Source organism: Vanessa atalanta, chromosome Z (assembly GCF_905147765.1).
Source record: "Vanessa atalanta chromosome Z, ilVanAtal1.2, whole genome shotgun sequence".
Taxonomy (NCBI): domain Eukaryota; kingdom Metazoa; phylum Arthropoda; class Insecta; order Lepidoptera; family Nymphalidae; genus Vanessa; species Vanessa atalanta.
In genome coordinates, this window is record NC_061902.1 from 4300277 (window position 1) to 4320717 (window position 20441).

General features: G+C 31.5%; 1 protein-coding gene across 4 annotated transcripts in view; it reads left to right on the plus strand.

Annotated features, from left to right (window-relative positions):
* LOC125075765 (serine/threonine-protein kinase OSR1-like) overlaps positions 1-13433 on the plus strand; it is a 28530-nt gene extending 15097 nt beyond the window's left edge. For all 4 annotated transcript variants that reach the window (XM_047687493.1, XM_047687492.1, XM_047687494.1 and 1 more), the window contains 6 exons: positions 1248-1395; positions 1575-1777; positions 2754-2930; positions 3133-3227; positions 6712-6907; positions 6994-13433. In XM_047687493.1, coding sequence (XP_047543449.1) covers positions 1248-1395; positions 1575-1777; positions 2754-2930; positions 3133-3227; positions 6712-6907; positions 6994-7074 — 900 coding nt within the window. In that variant the 3' untranslated portion in view covers positions 7075-13433. The remainder of the gene's footprint in view (positions 1-1247; positions 1396-1574; positions 1778-2753; positions 2931-3132; positions 3228-6711; positions 6908-6993) is intronic.
* The last annotated feature ends 7008 nt before the right edge of the window (positions 13434-20441 follow it).

Genomic DNA, 20441 nt, shown 5'->3' on the forward strand with positions numbered 1-20441 from the left:
CACATGTTTGTGGTTGATTTTACTCTGCTTTCAAAAAATAACATCATCATATCATTGAGTTAAAATATTCCTTCTGTAAGTCCACAATATAAACAATGAAAACTATTGAAATGAATTAATTGTATTCACTGGTGGAAAGGGTTAATGTCGGCATGTCCATGTGGATATGGACATATCACCCATGAATTTCTAGCTGCCATTTTAAAGCTGTGGGATGTCGTGGTGGAGGTTGTCACACCGATGATCTGACCACCGTTATATCGTTTTCGATTTCCGTGGTATAAAGATACTCTTACATATATTATACCATGCATTTGGCGCCCCGAGTAGAAGTCTCTGTTACCCTTATTCGTTCTCGTTACGAACTCCATGAGGGACATTAGGGATCTGTTTGGGCTTCCATAGCGAATTTTAAATCAACCCCTTAAATGGGATTTATAGGATCGATGTGCTCTTCCTGGTGATATATACAGGAATTACACTCGGGCCTCCATCGGATTGACTCGTTGAGTTGAAGATAGATCGAGCTCATGGTTTCTTGCGTATTCGAAACCGCACTGGTTTTCGGTGATATAACAGTGTAGGCTTAAGCCTACACTAAAATATAAACATCGACGTCCCTGGGGCATGAATACTTTTCGATTTGCACGCAAGGATGAAATTTAGTGCTTTTGAAAGATGGTAGTACTGTAGAATATCTCCGTGTGTCTCCTCCGTCTATATGTTAGAACGAGGCTTGTAAGCTTTTTGAGTGAGAGTCACTTGTCGTCTGGCATTTGTTGCGTGTAGGCCCCTACTTGGCTGAGAGCCAGTTTGGCCGACAGAGCCGTTTGGCCATACATCGATCGGTCTCTGTCTCAGCAGTTTGTGCTCGGGGTGGCTTGTATCTGGAATACGATTAAGGAAGCGTTTCGACAACACCATGTACTCCCTTATCTGCAAGCTATTGTTGACAGCTACTTGCGTGACAATTATGTCTAGCATTTAGAGTCAAACTACGGCAAGAATCCGTATTGTGTCTTAGGAGACTGAGTCGCTATGAAGAACAATCGAGGAGGAGATAACCGTCCACCTCGTACTTCCTCGTTATTGACTCAATCGTCCAAGTAGCAGTGGGCGAAATGCTAGGAAATCGCCTACAAAAAGAAAATATATGTATAAAATAGACATTTATAGTATTCTATAGTACAATTGTACAAAAAAATATATCCCGTGAAATCATATTTTTCTTTCTATTTTTTTTGTAGGACCATGGCTATGATTTCAAGGCGGACATTTGGTCATTTGGTATAACTGCTATAGAAATGGCAACTGGCACCGCACCATATCATAAATACCCACCAATGAAAGTTTTAATGTTAACTCTGCAAAATGACCCACCGAATTTAGACACAGGTATGTTATTAATTATGTTTTTTTTTATTGTAAAATTTAATACAATTTTATCAATATAATTGCTTTGTGTTATAAATGGTTAAAACTTATAATAATTATTAATTGACAATGAACTTTGAATAAACAAAATTTTTTATAATTCTCAAAAAAGGTGTTTTACATGAATGGCTTATTTTCAGGGGCAGATGAAAAGGAACAATATAAAGTGTATGGCAAGACATTCAGGAAGATGATTATAGATTGCCTGCAGAAGGACCCATCAAAGAGGCCAACTGCGACTGAGCTGTTGAAACATCCATTCTTCAAGAAAGCTAAAGACAAAAAATATCTTACTCAAACACTGGTTGCTATTGGGCCTAGCATGGAAACGCGTGTTCATAAGGTAATGTATCCGCAGAATTATGCAGTCAAAATTCTTATTGATATAAGAAATTTAGGACGGTAATAAATTGTTTGACTAATACTATATGGCAAGACAAAATTTGTACTAATATCGACTGAATTACTAATTATTCTAAATTAGAATGTTATTGGACTTTACTGTGAAAAAATTAAAATATTTCATAGTATGCAAATTGATTTTACGCGGCCTAACTCGACAACTGATGTTTTAATGCATATATCTAATGGAGGAATAAGCATAATCTCTAATTTAACAAAAGACTTTCATAAAAGCGAAAATACTATGGTGATAATGGTTTCCATTAGTGAAGAAAATTCTTTAAGATAGCTAGGTATAGGTGGACTGCAAAGATCAATATGGTCCTATTTGATTATTACTACCCATAAATGATAAGTTGTTACTTTTTACTACTTTAGTTATTAAACAAGCAAATTATGATGATTTAAATTTTTTCAGTTCTAATGTTTACAACAAATAATTTACAGTAATGTCAAAAAAAAGTGTAGCGTTTGACTTATGTAAGTAAAAGCTGGCATTAAACAATAATGTAACTGGATTTGTAATAGACCTAGACTCGATGCTAATAGGAAGCTTTGCAGCATGTACCGGTAGTAAAGTTATACAGCTAACTTATATTAATACTGATCGATTATCGTTCATTTCAAAGTATTATAATATCTCACGACGACATTTTATTTTGATGCTACAGATATTTGAAATTGTTTTCATTCTACAAATCAGAGCCATTTGATTTAATTAGAAACCTAAAGCTCGAGTAAGGATTTTTACGGAGTTCTTAATAAAGTATTCCTAATACTTACAGATGCATATACAATATGTTTTTTAACATTGTTATTATAAAAATAAAGATCAGACAGACAGACAATAACCACCGGGTTTCAATCTATAGCCTTTTTTATTATTTATTTTTTAACATGGGACAAAATAATTCCAGGCTAGTAAACGCCAGCCCGGCGCTTCGGGTCGTCTTCACCGCACTGTTACTGGCGAATGGGTATGGAGTGAAGAAGAGGACGAAGGTGAAACACCGGGCTCAGACGAGGAAGCCCCAGACAAGCGCCCGATGAACGAATTGCAACGAGCTGACTCCAGCGGCAGTGACAATGATGACGTGAGTTCAGTTTGCTATAAGACATATAATTAGTTTAAAACATTTCTTATAAACTTTTATTTAGTTAAATTCTAATATCATTGATAAATATAAATGTGAGTATCTATGTATAAAAAATATGGGACTAATAATAATAACAAAATCGCTTACAATCGATTTCAATTTGTTTATGTATTCTCCATGTGTTCTTTTTTATTTTTAGGAATCTACTGTTCCTAAAGAAACTGCGCCTCGACCAGTAGCTTCGCCTCCTGCTCAGACTGAACCCAATGTGGTCAACCTAGTGCTGAGGCTAAGGTAAATTTTAAGCATTTTAATGTAACAAAAATATATGAAGTTTCATTATATATAGTGTGTTAAGGAAAAAAAACATTAGCATTTTATAATATTAATGAAATTTAGATAAACTGAAAAAGTGTTTATGTCATATATTTATTGGTAGCATAACCAGTTGATGATACCTATCTGGACAAGTGCGTCAGTTATTATTCCAACGGTTCATACAAATAAATTGTATAGCTATGTTCTGGTTTTAAAGATTACTGAGCCAGTGTATGTGCATACTCAAAAGGGTCATGACATTTATATTTTATAGTTGTTGGCGCATTAATTGGCACATTATTGGCGTCTACGTAGTGATTTTGCTTCTTTTAGCGCCTTTATATATGGTTGAAGCTGACTATTTTTACAATAAGGAGATAGAACGTCTCGATTTTTTTTATTATTAAGAAAAACAACAATTTACTAAAACTAATAATATTATAAAAAAATCTTATTCAGCTTTCTTAGACGTCGTTGAACGGCCCTTATATATTGGTGTTTTTAATAATGTATTGAGATCATTATTGTACTAAAATGATGAGACAAATGTCGTTTTGTAATTGAATCTAGTCACGTCATAAGTTACATAAAGTCATTAAAAGCCGTATACTCGGAATGATAGAACTAAGAAGAACTAAAATTTACATAATGTATGACATTAATCTATTTAAATAATTGATTATAAAAAATTGAAATTTAAGTTTTGTTTAAGCCCTTTGAAGCGAAAATCTAATATATATAGTTACCAGCCAGGTTTAATTCCCGGAAGATCTACTAAATCTAAGCAGATATTCTTAATAAGTGAAATATTTTAAGTTGTATTTGACTTTTCGAAGGTATTTTGCTAGCGTTAACCACTTTATATTACTGAAGAGGTGCGCCTCTTATTTTTGTATAAAACCATCATTTAATTGCGCAGGAGTACTAGTCGGGTGCTAATTTTTTTTAATATATTTTTATAACAATATAGTCCAAAATGTCAAAACATGTAAAAGTTTTCTCAGATTAAAGATTTAAAAATAATTAATAAAGATCAATAAAAATAATTATAAAATTTATAACTTAAGGCTTTCCTAATTCAATGCAGACATTAATAACAGGATGTGGGTGCAAACTGCAAAGCATGCGAAATTGAATCGAATGTAGGTGAAAGCCATCATGTTCAATTTATTGGAAAAGTTAATGTTTTGAATAGTGATTACAGAATATCTGGTATAAGTAAGGTGAAGACTGTTTAGGATTTAGGAGTCATTGTGGATTCTTAATTACAGTTTAAAACTCACATTGAACACACATTATACTCCTTCATTGAAAGTATTTTTAACTCCTTTGTCAGAAGCAAACTTGAATACTGTTCTAAAAGTCTGGAATCTTCGACACAAATTACCTCTGAACACTAAAAAGGATGCATATTTTTTTTTCAAGTTTTTTGGTTTAGGAAAACACAACGTGTCACCTACTATGATAAAGTTATTCATTATCGTTTACTATCCCTTGACGCGTGGAGATAAATTACTGGACTCAAATATTTGGCACAAAATCATAAATAAAAAAAAATACGGTTCCTATAACCTTACGCGGATTAAGTTCCTTCTAGAATTCCAAAAAAATATCTTTATTCAGAACAATCAATATTTAGTTAAAAAAGATGCCGGCGCTTACGTGATAGATTTGTACTTTTTTAGTTCAATTCAATAAGTTAAATTTATTTTTATGTTTATACCTATTGGTTATTATTATTATTGACGACCTCCGTGTTCGAGTAGTGTGTACACCGGTTTTCATGGGTACGCCACTCCGAGGTCCCAGGTGCGATTCCCGGCTTAGCCGATGTAGAAAAAGTTCATTAGTTTTCTACGTTGTCTTGGGTCTGGGTGTTTGTGGTACCGTCGTTATTTCTGATTTCCATAACACAAGTGCTTTAGCTACTTACATTGAGATCAGAGTAATGTATGTGATGTTGTCCAATATTTATTTATTATATTATTTATTATTGTAACCAATCAAAGGTTTCTAATAAATAAATGTAAATAAAATGCTATGTTAAAAACATGAGTACCTAAGATTGGAAATTCTAGATACTATACTTATTTCTATTGATTATGCGTAATTCTAAAAAGAACGGTCGAGTCGGTTACCTACAAAAATAGCTTTAAATGTGTGCAAAATATTGATATTATTCACAATTTACACGCTATTTTTTTTCTATTTTGAAAATTAAATTAGTTCATTCCACAATAATGATTAAATAAAACTATTTATAATCTACGTACATGATCAAATATATTTTCTTAGAAAGCCCGAAGGTATTTTTGTAATTTGAAACGGTATGAGATAAATTTGAATAAACAGCATATCTAATTTCAAATCCGACTATAATGTATGATCACCAAGAGGCTTCATATACGATGCTTCACTTTCGTATGCCGCGACGTCTTGAACGTTAAACTAAACTTAAATTTAATGGGTAACAATTAAAATGATTTTTTAAGGTCTCAGATAACAAGGTTGTGATTTAGCGAGAGTCAAATGATGGGTATGTAGTATGTGGGGTATGCCTGTCTTTACTGAACTGAAATATGCGTATTCAATTTGTATTATATAGTCGGAAATCTTTACTTGGTCCCTTTATTCTTCTGCGAGCAATCGAAGATCTACCATTCGCATGATGAAGGTTCCATTCGCGTAACAGAGTATATCTATTCCCGGGAGAAACATTTTCGTCTTGACGAACTTATTTGTCTACCAATTTGTCCTCTTTGCTCAATGAGCGAATGATGTGGCGTCAGTTTGCTGCTTTCTTATCGGTACCGGAGTGTGTTACGAAAAGTGAAACGAAAGGCTCTCGCCACGTCTAGAGAGACCCGAAACAACATTTTACCTTTAGCTACTGTGTTTGTGGAAAATATCTTCAGGATTTTCAAGGGGGTTATGTACACGCGACCTGGCCTGAATCCGAACTGAGTTTCCAACATACCTGTTTTGACGCATTTCGAGGTGCATTTTCTTAATTTTGTTTTTTTGTCATTTTTTTTATATTAAACCTGTAACGTCAACGAAAAAATAATACTAACTTATTTCGAAATAAACATGTACATAAACACTCGTGATGTTAAAACATCTTCACCATTGATTACACATTATTTAAAATAATTAAATATGAATTATATTATATGTATACATTTAAATCAAGAATCCTCTTTAATTTTCTGCATCTGCGGCTGGAGCTCTTAAAAATGAGACCATACTGACCATAACTAATTTTTTATGTGCCACTATCGTCCCATAATCACTGGGACAAAAATCGGCTTACGCTATATATATAAGACTAACTTATCCGTCAGAGTAGGTTACCGAACGATAGAAGTAACTTTCACTAAGCGGTTTCATTAATACCAGCCGCGCTCGATAAATATTTACAACCACTGACTAGATGACTCAATAAGAAAAAATATTCCAGGAACGCTAGAAAAGAGTTGAACGACATACGATTCGAGTTTATCAACGGGAAGGACACGGCTGAGGGTATAGCTGCGGAACTGGTTGGCGCGGGTCTAGTGGATCCTCTCGACTCCGCACCAATTTCTACCAACCTCGCCAAGCTTTTACAAATGCAGAAGCAGCCGCAGCCGGCGAAAACTGTGACATTCCACTTGGTTCGTATATTTGTTTTGTTACATTTTCAAGCATTATATACATTATGTCGAGGGTCTATAAAACAAAATATTCATTTCGTTTTCAGAATTCGACTGGACCGAACGAAGAATTTGACGACAAAACATTAATAGGTTTCGCGCAGATTTCCCTCGTAGATTTAGGTTAAAAACGACTTGTAATCTCATTCTAGTTGCTATGTACTTGTATTTCTTTCTAAATGGTGCTAGCGAGTTTAGATACCTAAAGTTCATTGTATTATTATTATTTTTTTTATTTGCATTCGGCGCCATATATCGCTGGCCGTTACGCGCCGGACCAAAGATCTTTAGTTTTAAATATTATTTTATATTATTGATAAAAAAAAATTAACGAGCATATCAAGCTTTACCTCTCTGTATTTAAAATGATTTTGAGGGGTTTTAAGTTTGAAATCTTTAGGTTTATGTTTAATCTGTATTCAAATAAGTTTTGTGGCGATTTTTTTATAGTATTAGTGTCGTATTTGGACGCTGATTTGGGTTCGTTTATAAGGAAAAATTTAAAGAAACTCAACTCAAATGTCAGGAGTAGATCTGACATTTAGTAAATTCGTATCGGTCATGCTTTATTATCAAAATTCTCTGCCCGCCAGTACGCGTTTTTTTTAAACACGATTAAAACTATATTCCACTTTAAAAAACGAAATATAATAATACTACGCCTGTGTCTGCTATATTTCTTAAAAAAAAATTATGATTATATATCAGAGAAAACTCCTTGGTCATCTTAATAATGCCTTTAGCGAAGAGTTTTATGACAAAAAAAATGAGTTTCCATAATATATGACAGTGACAACTTTTATTGCTAAAATAAAATATGATTGATTTTGATTTATATTATGCGTTATCGTCGATATGGAATTTTAAAGTAGTCATACAGTCTTAATCCTTATAAATTTATTAGTTTATGAAATAAAATCCAATGAATAGGCGTAATGTTAATTATAGCTACCGAGCAACATCGTATGTGTGTTTAAGGTCTTATGATATAGATTTTCAGCAAACCTTCCACGAAACTGTGCCTTCCAATACAATATTTCATACATTTATCGAAAATATAATTTTGAATAATCATATATCCATTAGAAAATATTTCGTCACACTTTTTGCCAATCTTGCTTACATTCCGAATAATTTTGCATTTCGCTTTACAATATTTAGACATTTGTTTTAACTGAATTTTCTCATTTGTAAATCAAAAATATTATATCAAAACTTATCTCTCATAATTTTTTTTTTATAGTTTTAATTTAAATTTAATAATAAAAATATAAATAAATTTTGACATCAAAATTTGACTCGATTTACTCGACTGGACTCGAGTAAATATTGACATTTTTAGAATCGATTTATCTGAAAGCCTTTTGTCGTTTAACTAAATAAATAAAAAAAGAGACTTTTTTGCATTTGATTGTGTTTATAGTTTTTAACACGAAAATAATGCACACATACTAAATTTGGCTTAATATTTGCTTATAAAGATAAATAAAAATTGATATATTAAAGACGATGTTACTGATTTAATTTATTATTATCGAATATTACGGTTTCAATTACGTAATTTTTCGTTGAATGCTGGTCATGTTTAGGGAATACTACGGCGAAGGCGTCGTGATTTTGACGTGTGAATCATAGTCTTTCCGAAACACGTGGAATACTCCTCGATAAATAGCGGTAATTGAAACTATTTATTACCGTCTTTAACACTAAAAAATTGTGCCATTTAAAACTCCTTTTGCTATTGCGTGGCTATCGTCTTCCCTTGCCGGAATATGTCCATATGAATAAAAAATTAAAATAAATATTTAATTTAACTTCTCCGATTTAGACTAACTTCTTCAGTGATGTAGTTATGTGTATTAGTGCCCTCCTATATAATATTACTTTAATAAGCCGCGTATCAGGGAACTTTTCTATAGCCGTTCATGTGTTACCGAAACAGTCAGTTCTGTATTGACTGAAGTGTATTAAAAAACAAGCTGCGGTCATAATTTATTAAACAAACAATTTAAATTAAAAAGGACTAAAAATAAAGCCGTATATTAAAATTATATATCTCCGCATGAATTAATAATGACACAAGAGGAAAAGTCACGCCCGAGATATATTAAAAAATACTCTTAAAAAAAGTATCTCTGTCATATTTTTTTTTTATTGATTTATGATGTGATGTACAAAATACCCGACATTTGTGAATTTAGTTAAATACCGTTTTACCGTTATTCGATTTTATTGTACTGGCAATGTTTACAAATTATACGTCATTGCCATAATCAATACCAGGGTAAAAAGATATCAAAACCGAATTTCAAAATATTATACTCTAAAAATCGTTTGAGATTTTTTCCATCTTCGTTCGAATAACGGCTAATAAGTATTGAGTATTTTATTTTAATACATAAAATTATAATAGACTTTTTTATTTCCTTATTTTTAGTAGTATATGAAACATGAACATTTTGAGTAAGAATTTGTTGCGTACCAAATTATTTTTTTTTTATATATTTAAGCATGTAAGAATTAAATTGACGTTATATTTGTTTTTAAAAAATTTCGACATATTTTACAACCAAGTTCGTATAATAAGAATTATAATCGACGATCAGGAAATCTCCATGTTAAAACCCATCTTTGTAGCGAATAACTTACATGATCATGTCTTAGTTATACAATGCCTACATTGTTACACTCTCCTTTATCTAAATTTGTGCAAACCAGTTTGCGCAGTTAAGCGCGAGCAATAATTATCCCACAATTTCATAAGCACGACCTCTGGGAAACTTGTATAGCAATGTTTTTATATTCTTTATTTCAATAAATTTCAACAAATCAAGCGTACTTGTTATTCGCAGACAACATTTATTCTTTTCGTGAGTTTTCTTCGTTACTGTGCAAACAGGACTGTGCGAAGAGTGTATATGGGTATTAAAATTGGGTTCGTATGTAAGCAAATATACGTGTATTTGTTACGTACACGTGAATAGTTTTAGATACATGGAGTATTGAAAATTTTGTGTTTGTCCGTAATCCCATAGAATAATTAGTGATCAAGCCTTCACTGCGCGCCTTTGTGGTAAGACATCCACATTTCATTACTGCAAATTGCATTGTTAGTGTTTTAAAGTAATAAAAGTCTATAATTAATCTTGTATCGTTATAATGTTTACTTTTTAAAATTAGTTGAGCTGATTCGCTTGATATATTCATTACAAAAATATTAACCTGTAACGATAGTTTTGAGTCGAAAACAACTAAATATAATGTTTGTATTTTTTATTACTTTATCCACCGAAAATAATTGAGGAAATATACTAAGATGAAGTATTATTTAGTTGATTTTTATTTGTATGATTTGTATCCAAATATAATTCAGAAAAGTTTGAATTTTATTGAAATGGTATTTGCTAAAAATAAATTAAAACCTAAATTGAAAATACCCGCGTGTCTTATTAATTTAACGCATTGACATCATGTTCTGACATTGTTATGACATGCGCAATAATTTTCTAGGTAAAGCAAAAAAAAATTTTTTTTTAGAGCAATAAATGAGTTCGACTCGCCTCTCAATTATTATGAATTAAAATTAATAAGCTTAATACCATTTCTAGTGTATCCGTTTTGTGTTATGTTATATGTATAGAATGTTGATATGTAAATAAAATATTGTATTCGGTATCGTGTTTTACATTTATGAAATTGGTGTCGGTTTTGTGCTAAAATGCTAATAACTAAGTAGAATTATTTTACTAATAAACTACTGACTTGTCTAATCGACATTGCAAAATATAATAATTATGTTTATGAACGGTACTAATATCACATTGAATTAACTGCGTTTTTGTACGAATTTCAAAATATATTGTATGTTTATGATTTACTAATATGAATTGAAACCAATAAAGCGATGAAAATAGAAAAAAAAATTACGTTTCGAGTGATTATTATGACCACTACTGAATAAAATTGTATATTTTTTAATTTTAATGGTCTAACAAATTATTTGAAGCGGGTAAAACCCGAAGTTTTAATAAAAAAAAATATTTTACTGTAATGAATTATTATGTAATCTGTCTTCTGTAATCAAGTGATATCAATTGCGCACCAAAAATTGTGTCAATAACTTAATAATTTTATTTCTAAGAAAATTGTGGAGTGGAATCTGAAACATAATGAGAATTTGTTTAATTTTATTATTGACATAGATTGTTGTTAATTGCAATTATCAAACTCGGTAAGGCCAAAGATAAGATTGGACCAGAACAAAAATATCTTTACATATGTCGGTGGGCCGGAAAATATCCCGTTAACGTCATCATCAGATTGGAATCGTGAAGGTCGACGCGTATTTAAATGATCGGAAGTCGATTTTGCGTGTACTATAAAAAAAATTTATAACCAAACCTCGTGCCCGTTTCTTTCCAGCAGATGTTCTAAATAAAAACCTCGTTTAATCCCAAGGTCGAATAAATACTTCGAGGAAGTTGTTTAACGGGAATGTTACCGAATATTCTGGAACATAATATGTTATTTTTTTAATTTGGCCGCGTAGGAATTAATCGTTTCAATGCGTATTATAAAAGTTCTTGAGGACAATTTCATGAATGTAATGCATGAATAAGATGTAAATTGAATGATTACCTATTGTGTGCCTTGCTTTGCTTAGTAAGTGATAGTATTAAGGCGTTCGATAGGACTCGAACATCAATATTGATTTGGCCGTTTAATTTGCACTTTTTTTTTTATTAAACATACGCTGTTATTTTATCATTATTCTGTTTGGTCAAAACATTTGTTTACTAACGATGTATTGAACAAGAAATGATAAATTTAAACTTATGTTAATTTTCTAGATGTAACATTACTAAAGTTTATAATAATTAGAAATAACAAATATGTCGAATGGTGAATATTTGGACTATTTATATACATATAAATACTATTTAAGAACGAGACAATTTCTTTTACATGCCTCCTATATTGTTATCGATGATATCATCGTAATTTAATTTTTTTTTTTAATTCTGCGGCATGTACTTACAAATCTTTGAATTCGATATATTAATGATATATTTTCATATAAAAAAAAAATTGTAGCTTGTCTTTGGTTTCGCTTAATCGTAAAATGTACTCTTGAATTTTGTAGGTTAATTTATTTATTATTATAAACTTATATGTAATCTCAAATGTTCCTTTTAGTTCGTAAATTGTAAACGGGATCCAGTTTACAGAATATAATGCGGGAAATTAACTAATAGTAATTAATATTATATAAATAATTATTTGTGAAAGCATATGTGAATTTCTTTAGTACATGTGCTTTTTGTTTTTTTTTCTTAGTGGTAGTTGAATTTAATCGATATATTTTACCGGTTATATCATAGAATTGAAATGTTGGCTGTAAAATGTTAAGTTCGTGTTTATGTCACGGTTAAAAAAAAACTTGTGTAGTTGTTCAGTATCTAAGTATTTCACGGATCTGTCATTTTACCGCCAATCAGTATGTGTTTGGAACTAAAAGTTTAGCCAAGTAGGGTTCATTCAAAGTATAGCTTTTACATTTTAATCGAATTTAAAAACATTTTCTACAATTTCAGATAATTGTACCACATGCGTAATTTATATTTCTATTCTATAGTTCATCGTTTCTTAAACTGGGGGTCGCGTCTGAAGCGGGGTCTTAGTTATCTAGCAGGCGTCGGAAACTTTTTAACAACCAATGGGTTATGAAACATTCTTTTATTGAATTTTACTATTTCGAAATTAATTATTATCATATAAATACAATAATAAAAGTTATTACAAAATCAATGATTATGCGATTAGGTTCGTGACGTCCAAAGGTTGAGAAACGATTCTGTAGAAGTATATCGTGCACCTTTTTACATACTCCATATAACACTAATTTTAATTCATAGATTTATAAATAGATTATAGAATTGATCCCTGGATCGGCTGTCTAGTTTTATAGAGAACATTGGATTCGTATGGGTATTATTGTCGTGTTTACGAAAATGGAAGAAGGGATATTAAATCGAATACAATTCCTAGTAATTCACTTTTATCTTGATGTTTAAAATTAAATATTTAAAAATATCTGTGGTTTATGTAAATTGTCGCTACCGAGCGAACGTACCTTGTAGTATTGCTTGCTACTTGTCGTTCACAATCGCTTTCGTTCGGTTTGATAGTTCAAGCCGATGGATTGCTTTATAATGAAGTACCTACGAAGTTCAACCGTTACTGCTTTCTCGTAATAAAAATGTTCAAAGTGAACGTGATTGTGATCGACAATAAGCCTCCAGGTTTATAAAACTGAATCTTCTTAGTTTTATTCTGAGCAAATTATTTATGTAATTTAACTTTAGTGATTTTAAGTAAAATATGTGTGTTTTGATAAAGATGATATATTAAAAATATGTTTGTATACGAGATGGATTCTGTAAACTGAAGCGGGAACGAAATAAAAATATTAAATAAATGTCTAACATTGATTGTGTTTTATTAACTAGGCCAACGTGAGAAAACAAGTCAAAAGAGTAACGGCCTGTAAATAACCTACTGCTCGACAAACGCCTCCTCTGTTCCAATGCGGGTTGGTGCATACAAACGTGTCACATTTAATCACACTGTTTTCCAACACCATCTAGCACACAAAGTATTTTTACATCTGTTTGATTAAAGACACTTCGTCTAGAAACTTCTAAAACCAACGTCAGACTGGACTTTATTTGACATATCTCAAAACAACCTAGTAAACAAGGTGATTTTTTTTCAATTTTTTTTTTATTTGTCTTTTATTTGTTCCGTGAGGGCACAGATTATTTCACCAATGTCACGTGCGATGGAGGTTGAACGGTACGGTCGAGATTACAGACCTAATTTAATTTTGAAAGCATAATAGTAGTAGTCTTTGTTAATCCCTAACCTAAAACAACACAATAAGAAATAATTGGATAAACATAAATTATTATAGGACAACATGTAAGATCAATCACAAAAATATTTACAAGCTAATTTTATAACGCTCAATGTTAAAAGTTTACAAATTTGACTGAACACAAACTTCAAAATTAATAGGGCGAGGAACTTTAGGAGGGAGAACGTTGTATACGGGATGGAGCAGTTTGGGGCAAGAACACAGTATATAGGATAAGGAACTTTCGTCTAGGCCACATTCACACAAAGAGTGATCTTTAACCCTAATTTTACGTATATGTAAATATATCGCAAGATTTATTAATGGCAAGTAATAAATATACGGCTAACCTCATTTTCGTTATTTAAAAATCTATCCACTGTAAGATGAGTACTCTGAAATAAATTAGGATCATTACATTATAATTATAAGAAGTATTTAGTCTGTTGAATTTCTATCATATGTTTTCTCTTCTTATGTTGATATATTTTAAATGTCAAGAGAGTCTCTAGAGTCTAGTCTCTATTTTATTTAATTAATCCATGTGTATGTTGTTTAAAGACATTAAGATATACGAAGTAGAAAAAATTATATTAGACGGATATGAGTTTTACAAGAAGATCTTTATTTATTAGAATGAACAAACATTTATTTATATATGAATGCACGCGTTGACAATACGGTTCAGAGAATAATTCTAGCACTGTTAACATCACCTCTTGCTGTATCGAATTAAATTTAATCTTTGAAGTCCAGGGTTCTCTAATCTTTTTAATATTAGATCCGACCTAACTCCCCAATTTAGTCCGTGAGACCAAGACCTTACTAAGTGGCCCTAATAACATGTTGCAATTTCGCATATCTTACAAATTTCAAGTGTCGAATTACAGTAAAAGATAAAATGTTTTAAAGCTTGACTTCATTAGCGCCATTTTCGTTAGACCTATTTGTCAGATTTATTATCTCCCATAGTAACCATCATTATTTCCGAAGGCAAAAATGACCATATTTATAGCCCTGTAGGTACAAGTTAGTTTTATCTTTTTGACAGATGTAAATTTTTTATATTATTATTTTTTTTATAGACGAATATATTATTTTCTTAATTTAATAATTTCAAAAATTGTTAAAAAAATAAAAAAATTATATATAACACAAAATTCTCTAAAGATTCAAGCGTTATCCGAAATTTTTAAGACTTTCTATTGCTTTAAGGTAAAATTTAAATAGGAACACTGAAAATAATAGACGCTTGAACATGGGACACGAATAACAGGCAGTAACTGTTACAAATATCGATTACAAAAAATCATTATTAAAGATCATTCTTAAGTTATTGTTACCTTTTGGTTGAGGTTTCTTTAGGTGGTATAACTCTTTTTAGAAAAAAAAAGTTTTCGTATGGATTTTTTTTTTCACTTTTCGACCCATGTTTCTTTGGGAAAGTTGTTTACTGTCATAGTCTGAACCACATATTTAAATTTGTCGGGAGATCCAAAAATAACCCTGTAATATTAAATAGGTACTTGAATATTGATACACCGTCGCTTATCTACCCAATGTTTTATATGTATGGTGCAATAAAGAATTTCACACATTAATACACCCACACCATCTCGAAACAGTTAGTCAAGTATTTTAAAACGTCATTTTATGGACTACTAATTATTTTCTGTTTCACATCACTAGCTCGTCTGTCAAAAAGATCACGCTAACTTGTACAGGGCATAGTAAATATATTCATCATTGTATTTCTGTAGATTTTTTACGAATCATACTTTTCTTTATATTTTATTAATTCACACGTTGACGTTACGATAGGCAAATGATTTTTTTATAATCTTATTATTTATAAATGACGACAGCTAAGGTCCTGGCTGAAATTGGATATTATACCAAGAAAGAAGGAATACTAAATAAAGGAAAAATATATAACGTCTAATGTTAACGAGAAGGAAATTGCAGTCTCAGGTCTAAATCATCTTACATTATATTCGAGAGCGGTCTGTCTACATTCTCTGGGTAGTTGTGCCCGTTGCATTATTGTAACAGGAGAAAAGCGCCATATTTATGCAAACAAGTCTTAGGTACGCCTAGATTGTAAAGTTCAATTTTTACCATATTTTTGAGTATATGTCATCATTGTATCAACCAAACTGATACTGTTCTAATTATTGGGATTGAATTTGTGATGATCATGGTATGTGTTTTCCTATGTTCTATTATCACTAAATATAAATATAGTTGCGTCGTTCTTCAAAAATAATATATTATGTACTTGTTATTAAAAATCATTCTTAATATGATCCTTTAAATATCACACTGCTACGCCATGTATATCTATCCTATAAAGATGATTTTTTGCTTATTCTACAAGGCTACTCAAATGCAGACTTGTATATACATAAATTCTCATGTAACATAAGTTTCCTTGCAATGTTTTCTTCTCATCACCGTGTATGAGATCTATTTTAGTGTTCTACCTACCTAACCATTGGGCCTTTAAATAATAAAAGTAACACCAGAATAACGATCTACAGACAACGAAAGGTAACAAGATTTATAGCCCAATTAAAATTGTACATTCATTCATTAAAAAAAAAAAAATAACATTTCCATTGCTAGGAGCTGGCAAGCATAATGGTATGGTAAGCTAGCCTTTCATAATTAAAAGTATACTATATATAGTATACCCTAGTATAGTATAGTGGTAGGACTTTGTGTAAGTCCGCCTGGGTAGGCACCACGCACTCATCACATATTCTACCGGCAAACATAACTGCTTAGTATTGTTGTATTCCTGTTTGAAGCTTAGCCAGTGTAACTTTACAGGTACAATAGACGCATTATATCTTCGTTTTTAAGGTCGGTGGCGCATTGGTGAAATGAGCAATGATAAATATTTCTTGCAGTACCAATGTTTTTGGTCATTGGAGACCAGGTGACTGACCTATTTACCAATCGCCTACCTATATTATATGAAAAACTAAAAGATTTGATCATGTTGGTCATGGGGTTAATGGTCAAAATCATCCTAAATAAATAAATCCATAGACAAATCCAGGGTACGGCATTGTTATAGGGCGTAATCTTTGTTCAAAGGTTGAAAATCACGCTCTCTAGTGATTTGATCATGGCTCCTGTTGCATACACGCCCATTTGATCCAATTTGACTCTGCGCAAGCAGATTTAAATTTCCGTAAACAAATAATCTATAATTGGACTTTAGCAGAACAATGCATCATGGAATTAGGAACGTAGGCTGATACAGAAAGAGCCGCTAATTTACAATATATTACATATATGTATATTCTTTATACGTTCTAAATGCTACTGGGTGTCTGCATCATCGATTTCCTTCATTTTCATAAGAATTCTGATCATCAGTTCAGGAGGTCAACATCTGAAAATTGTACAACACCTTTTACTGTGTTGTATTTTGAAGCTGTGTCATGCAATGGTGGCACGCTCGGCTCCTAAGCCTTTATATTTGATACGAGCTCACGTTGATGAATATTCGCTATCATCGGTTATAACTATGGTAAGGTTTTGTTTTAGTATCCAAACCTTTATATGCATTTTGTTATGTCATTCACACAATTTACATTCATGCTAAAAATATCTGTATATATCATTTTCTAAGAATTGTTACGGAAATAAATGTCCCTACATATAATATTTCATCTATCTGTTCGATGAAATAAAAGCGAGTTTTACCAAAAAAAAAAAAACTCAGCAGACTAATTTTTGTCACAAATCTGAAAGCCCTTTCACAGGCATATTCTATGTCAAAAATATTTGTTTGATGTTGGTTCGCGAGTTGTTACAAAAGTAATTAAAAAAGAAAACGATTCGGTTTTCAATTTGCCGCCTCTAAAACAACTGTCCTAGCTCCGTTAATAGGTCTAGTTAATCTGACACTAAATTGGGATATAAATATATATATATTCAATTATAGGTTGTAGTTTTATAACATAATTGATGTTGTTTATTTATTTTTTTCTGACGTCGGGCTGTGTAATTTATGTAATCTCTTGCAAAACTTAAACAGGTATGGAAGCTCAGCATTATCAAAACTCAACGCAAAGAAAAAAGATTGGACGCAAGACTTTTCCAATAACAGCGAATATCCTTTGGTCGTATTGCAATGTTGTGGATAAATAAAATCTTTATTTACAAAAACATCTGGGGGGTAAACGATTCATTCACATTTAAGACGTCTGAGTCGGTAGTTAAATAATATGAACATAAAAATATATATATATTTGCCAGTGAACATGTACGATAATGACAATACATACACTATTATAATACTTGGAATTGAAAGAAGACGCTCTTGTGTTCGAATCGATGTTCCTGGAATGACGATTGTACCTCCAGTATGTTCCATCGCATAACATTTGTCAAACTAAACCGTAGCTTGACATATTTGCATTTGATAATAATGCTTATATTAATTGAATAAAGTATATAATCGAATGTTCCATATATCAGTAAATTGTGGGTCATTTGATTGGGGAGGTCTTTGGGTCACTTCAATCTCGACGGTAAACAATCGTTGCAAGGTCAAGAGCGAATCTGAGAAATACAGCGTCAATCAATATGTGATTACTTGACGTTGTTTTAAAATGTGATTGATATATTTTATTGTTAAAAATATTTACAAAAATATGAAACAATGAAATTGAAATATTTATTGACTTTTTTGAAGACGTTAGTTAAATGTTGATATTGTGTTTTTTTAATATGTTTGAGTGCTGGACCTTATACCTGTGACCTTTAACTTCAATCCACGGGGAAATATCGTTTCATGTACCCTCTAATTGTACATAGTTATAAGTTATATTATATACAAGTACCGTCTCTTGTTAAAATTATGATTGAAAAATTCCACATGATTCGCCTTCAAATGGTAGACGCATATTTTTTCTACTACACAAATAAAAATTACAATGAATCATTTATGAAACTAGCATCAAAATCTTTTATGCAATTAATATAATATATAAGTGGTCGCTTCAAAGCATATATAAGGTCTTGTGTTCAAACCATGCATCGGCCCAATAAAAACTTACAAGGTAATTATTTGAAATAGGTACCCGTCACAGCCTGAAGTTTGAAAGCTGGCAGTGTTAACAGACGAGCCTGAAATCACGTTACGCCTGAATCCTCTCCGGTCGTGCCTGATAACCATCCAGTAGGATTATGAGAGAGGGATTAGGGGTGCAACTGCATGAAATAAAACGTGATGACTGTATTGGATGAAATCTGTTTTTTTAATAAAACTACCTTTTGCCTACTAAAAATACCTATTTGTATAAGTCAATACATGCCAATCTTCGTTTAAAAAAATCTCTGAATATCACACAAAATGTCAATATTATATAATGTCGTCGTGATTAATTTGTATCCGTTAAAATAACGTTTAAATGAGTCATCTCTGTCAAATTTCAGAAAATTAGAAAATTCCAAATAGTTATATTATTCTTCTGGAAATATCTATTTTATGATATCTTTATGCCTTTTGTAGTTGAAATATTTGAAATTTTTAGTAATAATTGGAAACATTTTTACAAGATATAACATCTCGGCTTATTGCCTCCCTTCGTTCAGTTTCAGAGAAGAACTGGGATATTTTGCAAGAATTCTTGTCTCCTCCGGTGGTCATTATTTGTTCACTAGCTATTTTTAATTTTAATCTAAAATAATTAGTGCATATTTAATCGAGAAGGTCCACTGGTTGGACCACGTGAATCTCAACCGAAGAGTGTGGGTTTAAGCCCCGGCTGAGCAAAGCTGAGTTTTCATTGCTCAATTTGTTTTTGTAGTTCATTTCGTGCTCGGCGGTGAAGAGAAAAATCCCCAGTGTGCATAATGGCAGAATATTATCCAAAAGCAACCCCCAAGCTTAACTTAACCTTAACTCTCTTCAAAAGGGGACAATTATTTGACAAATATAAATTATATTAGGTATATTCGTTTTATATTATTTTAGATGGAGATGCTTGATTTCCAACGAAAAGTTGTACATGAACGGTAATTGAGTATACCAACCTCATTTTAAATGTGGATTTAGAGGAGCAACTATGCGAGTTTCTTGCCGTTTCTTCTCGCTGGAAGCAGCTTTCAGAAATGTAGTTAGAGTTGAAACATTAATAATTCAAAAAGTTGTATTGTTATACTTGGATAAAATATATTGGATTTGGATTGGAGCTGTTAGCAGTTTCACTCAAGTTAAACGTCACTTCGATCAGCCTCCGTAAGTTATAGGGTTAAGATGTAGTACTAGCTACTAGTATAACCTTTTGTCTATAGGTGGGTGTCTACTATTATACCTTTCTCAATAAAATGATTGAAATGTTCGAACTAACAAACTCTACCGCTTTGTATAATAGTATAGATATATTTCTTTCAGTTATCAATGTAAGTAATAAACATATTATATACAGCACGTGATAAATGTTAAAGATAAATTAATCGCAAAATATTTTGTTAAATTTTAACATTAATCAAAGGCCATCGAAATGGATCATGTGACAATGACAATGTACTATAAAATAAATTATTGTTCAAAGAGAT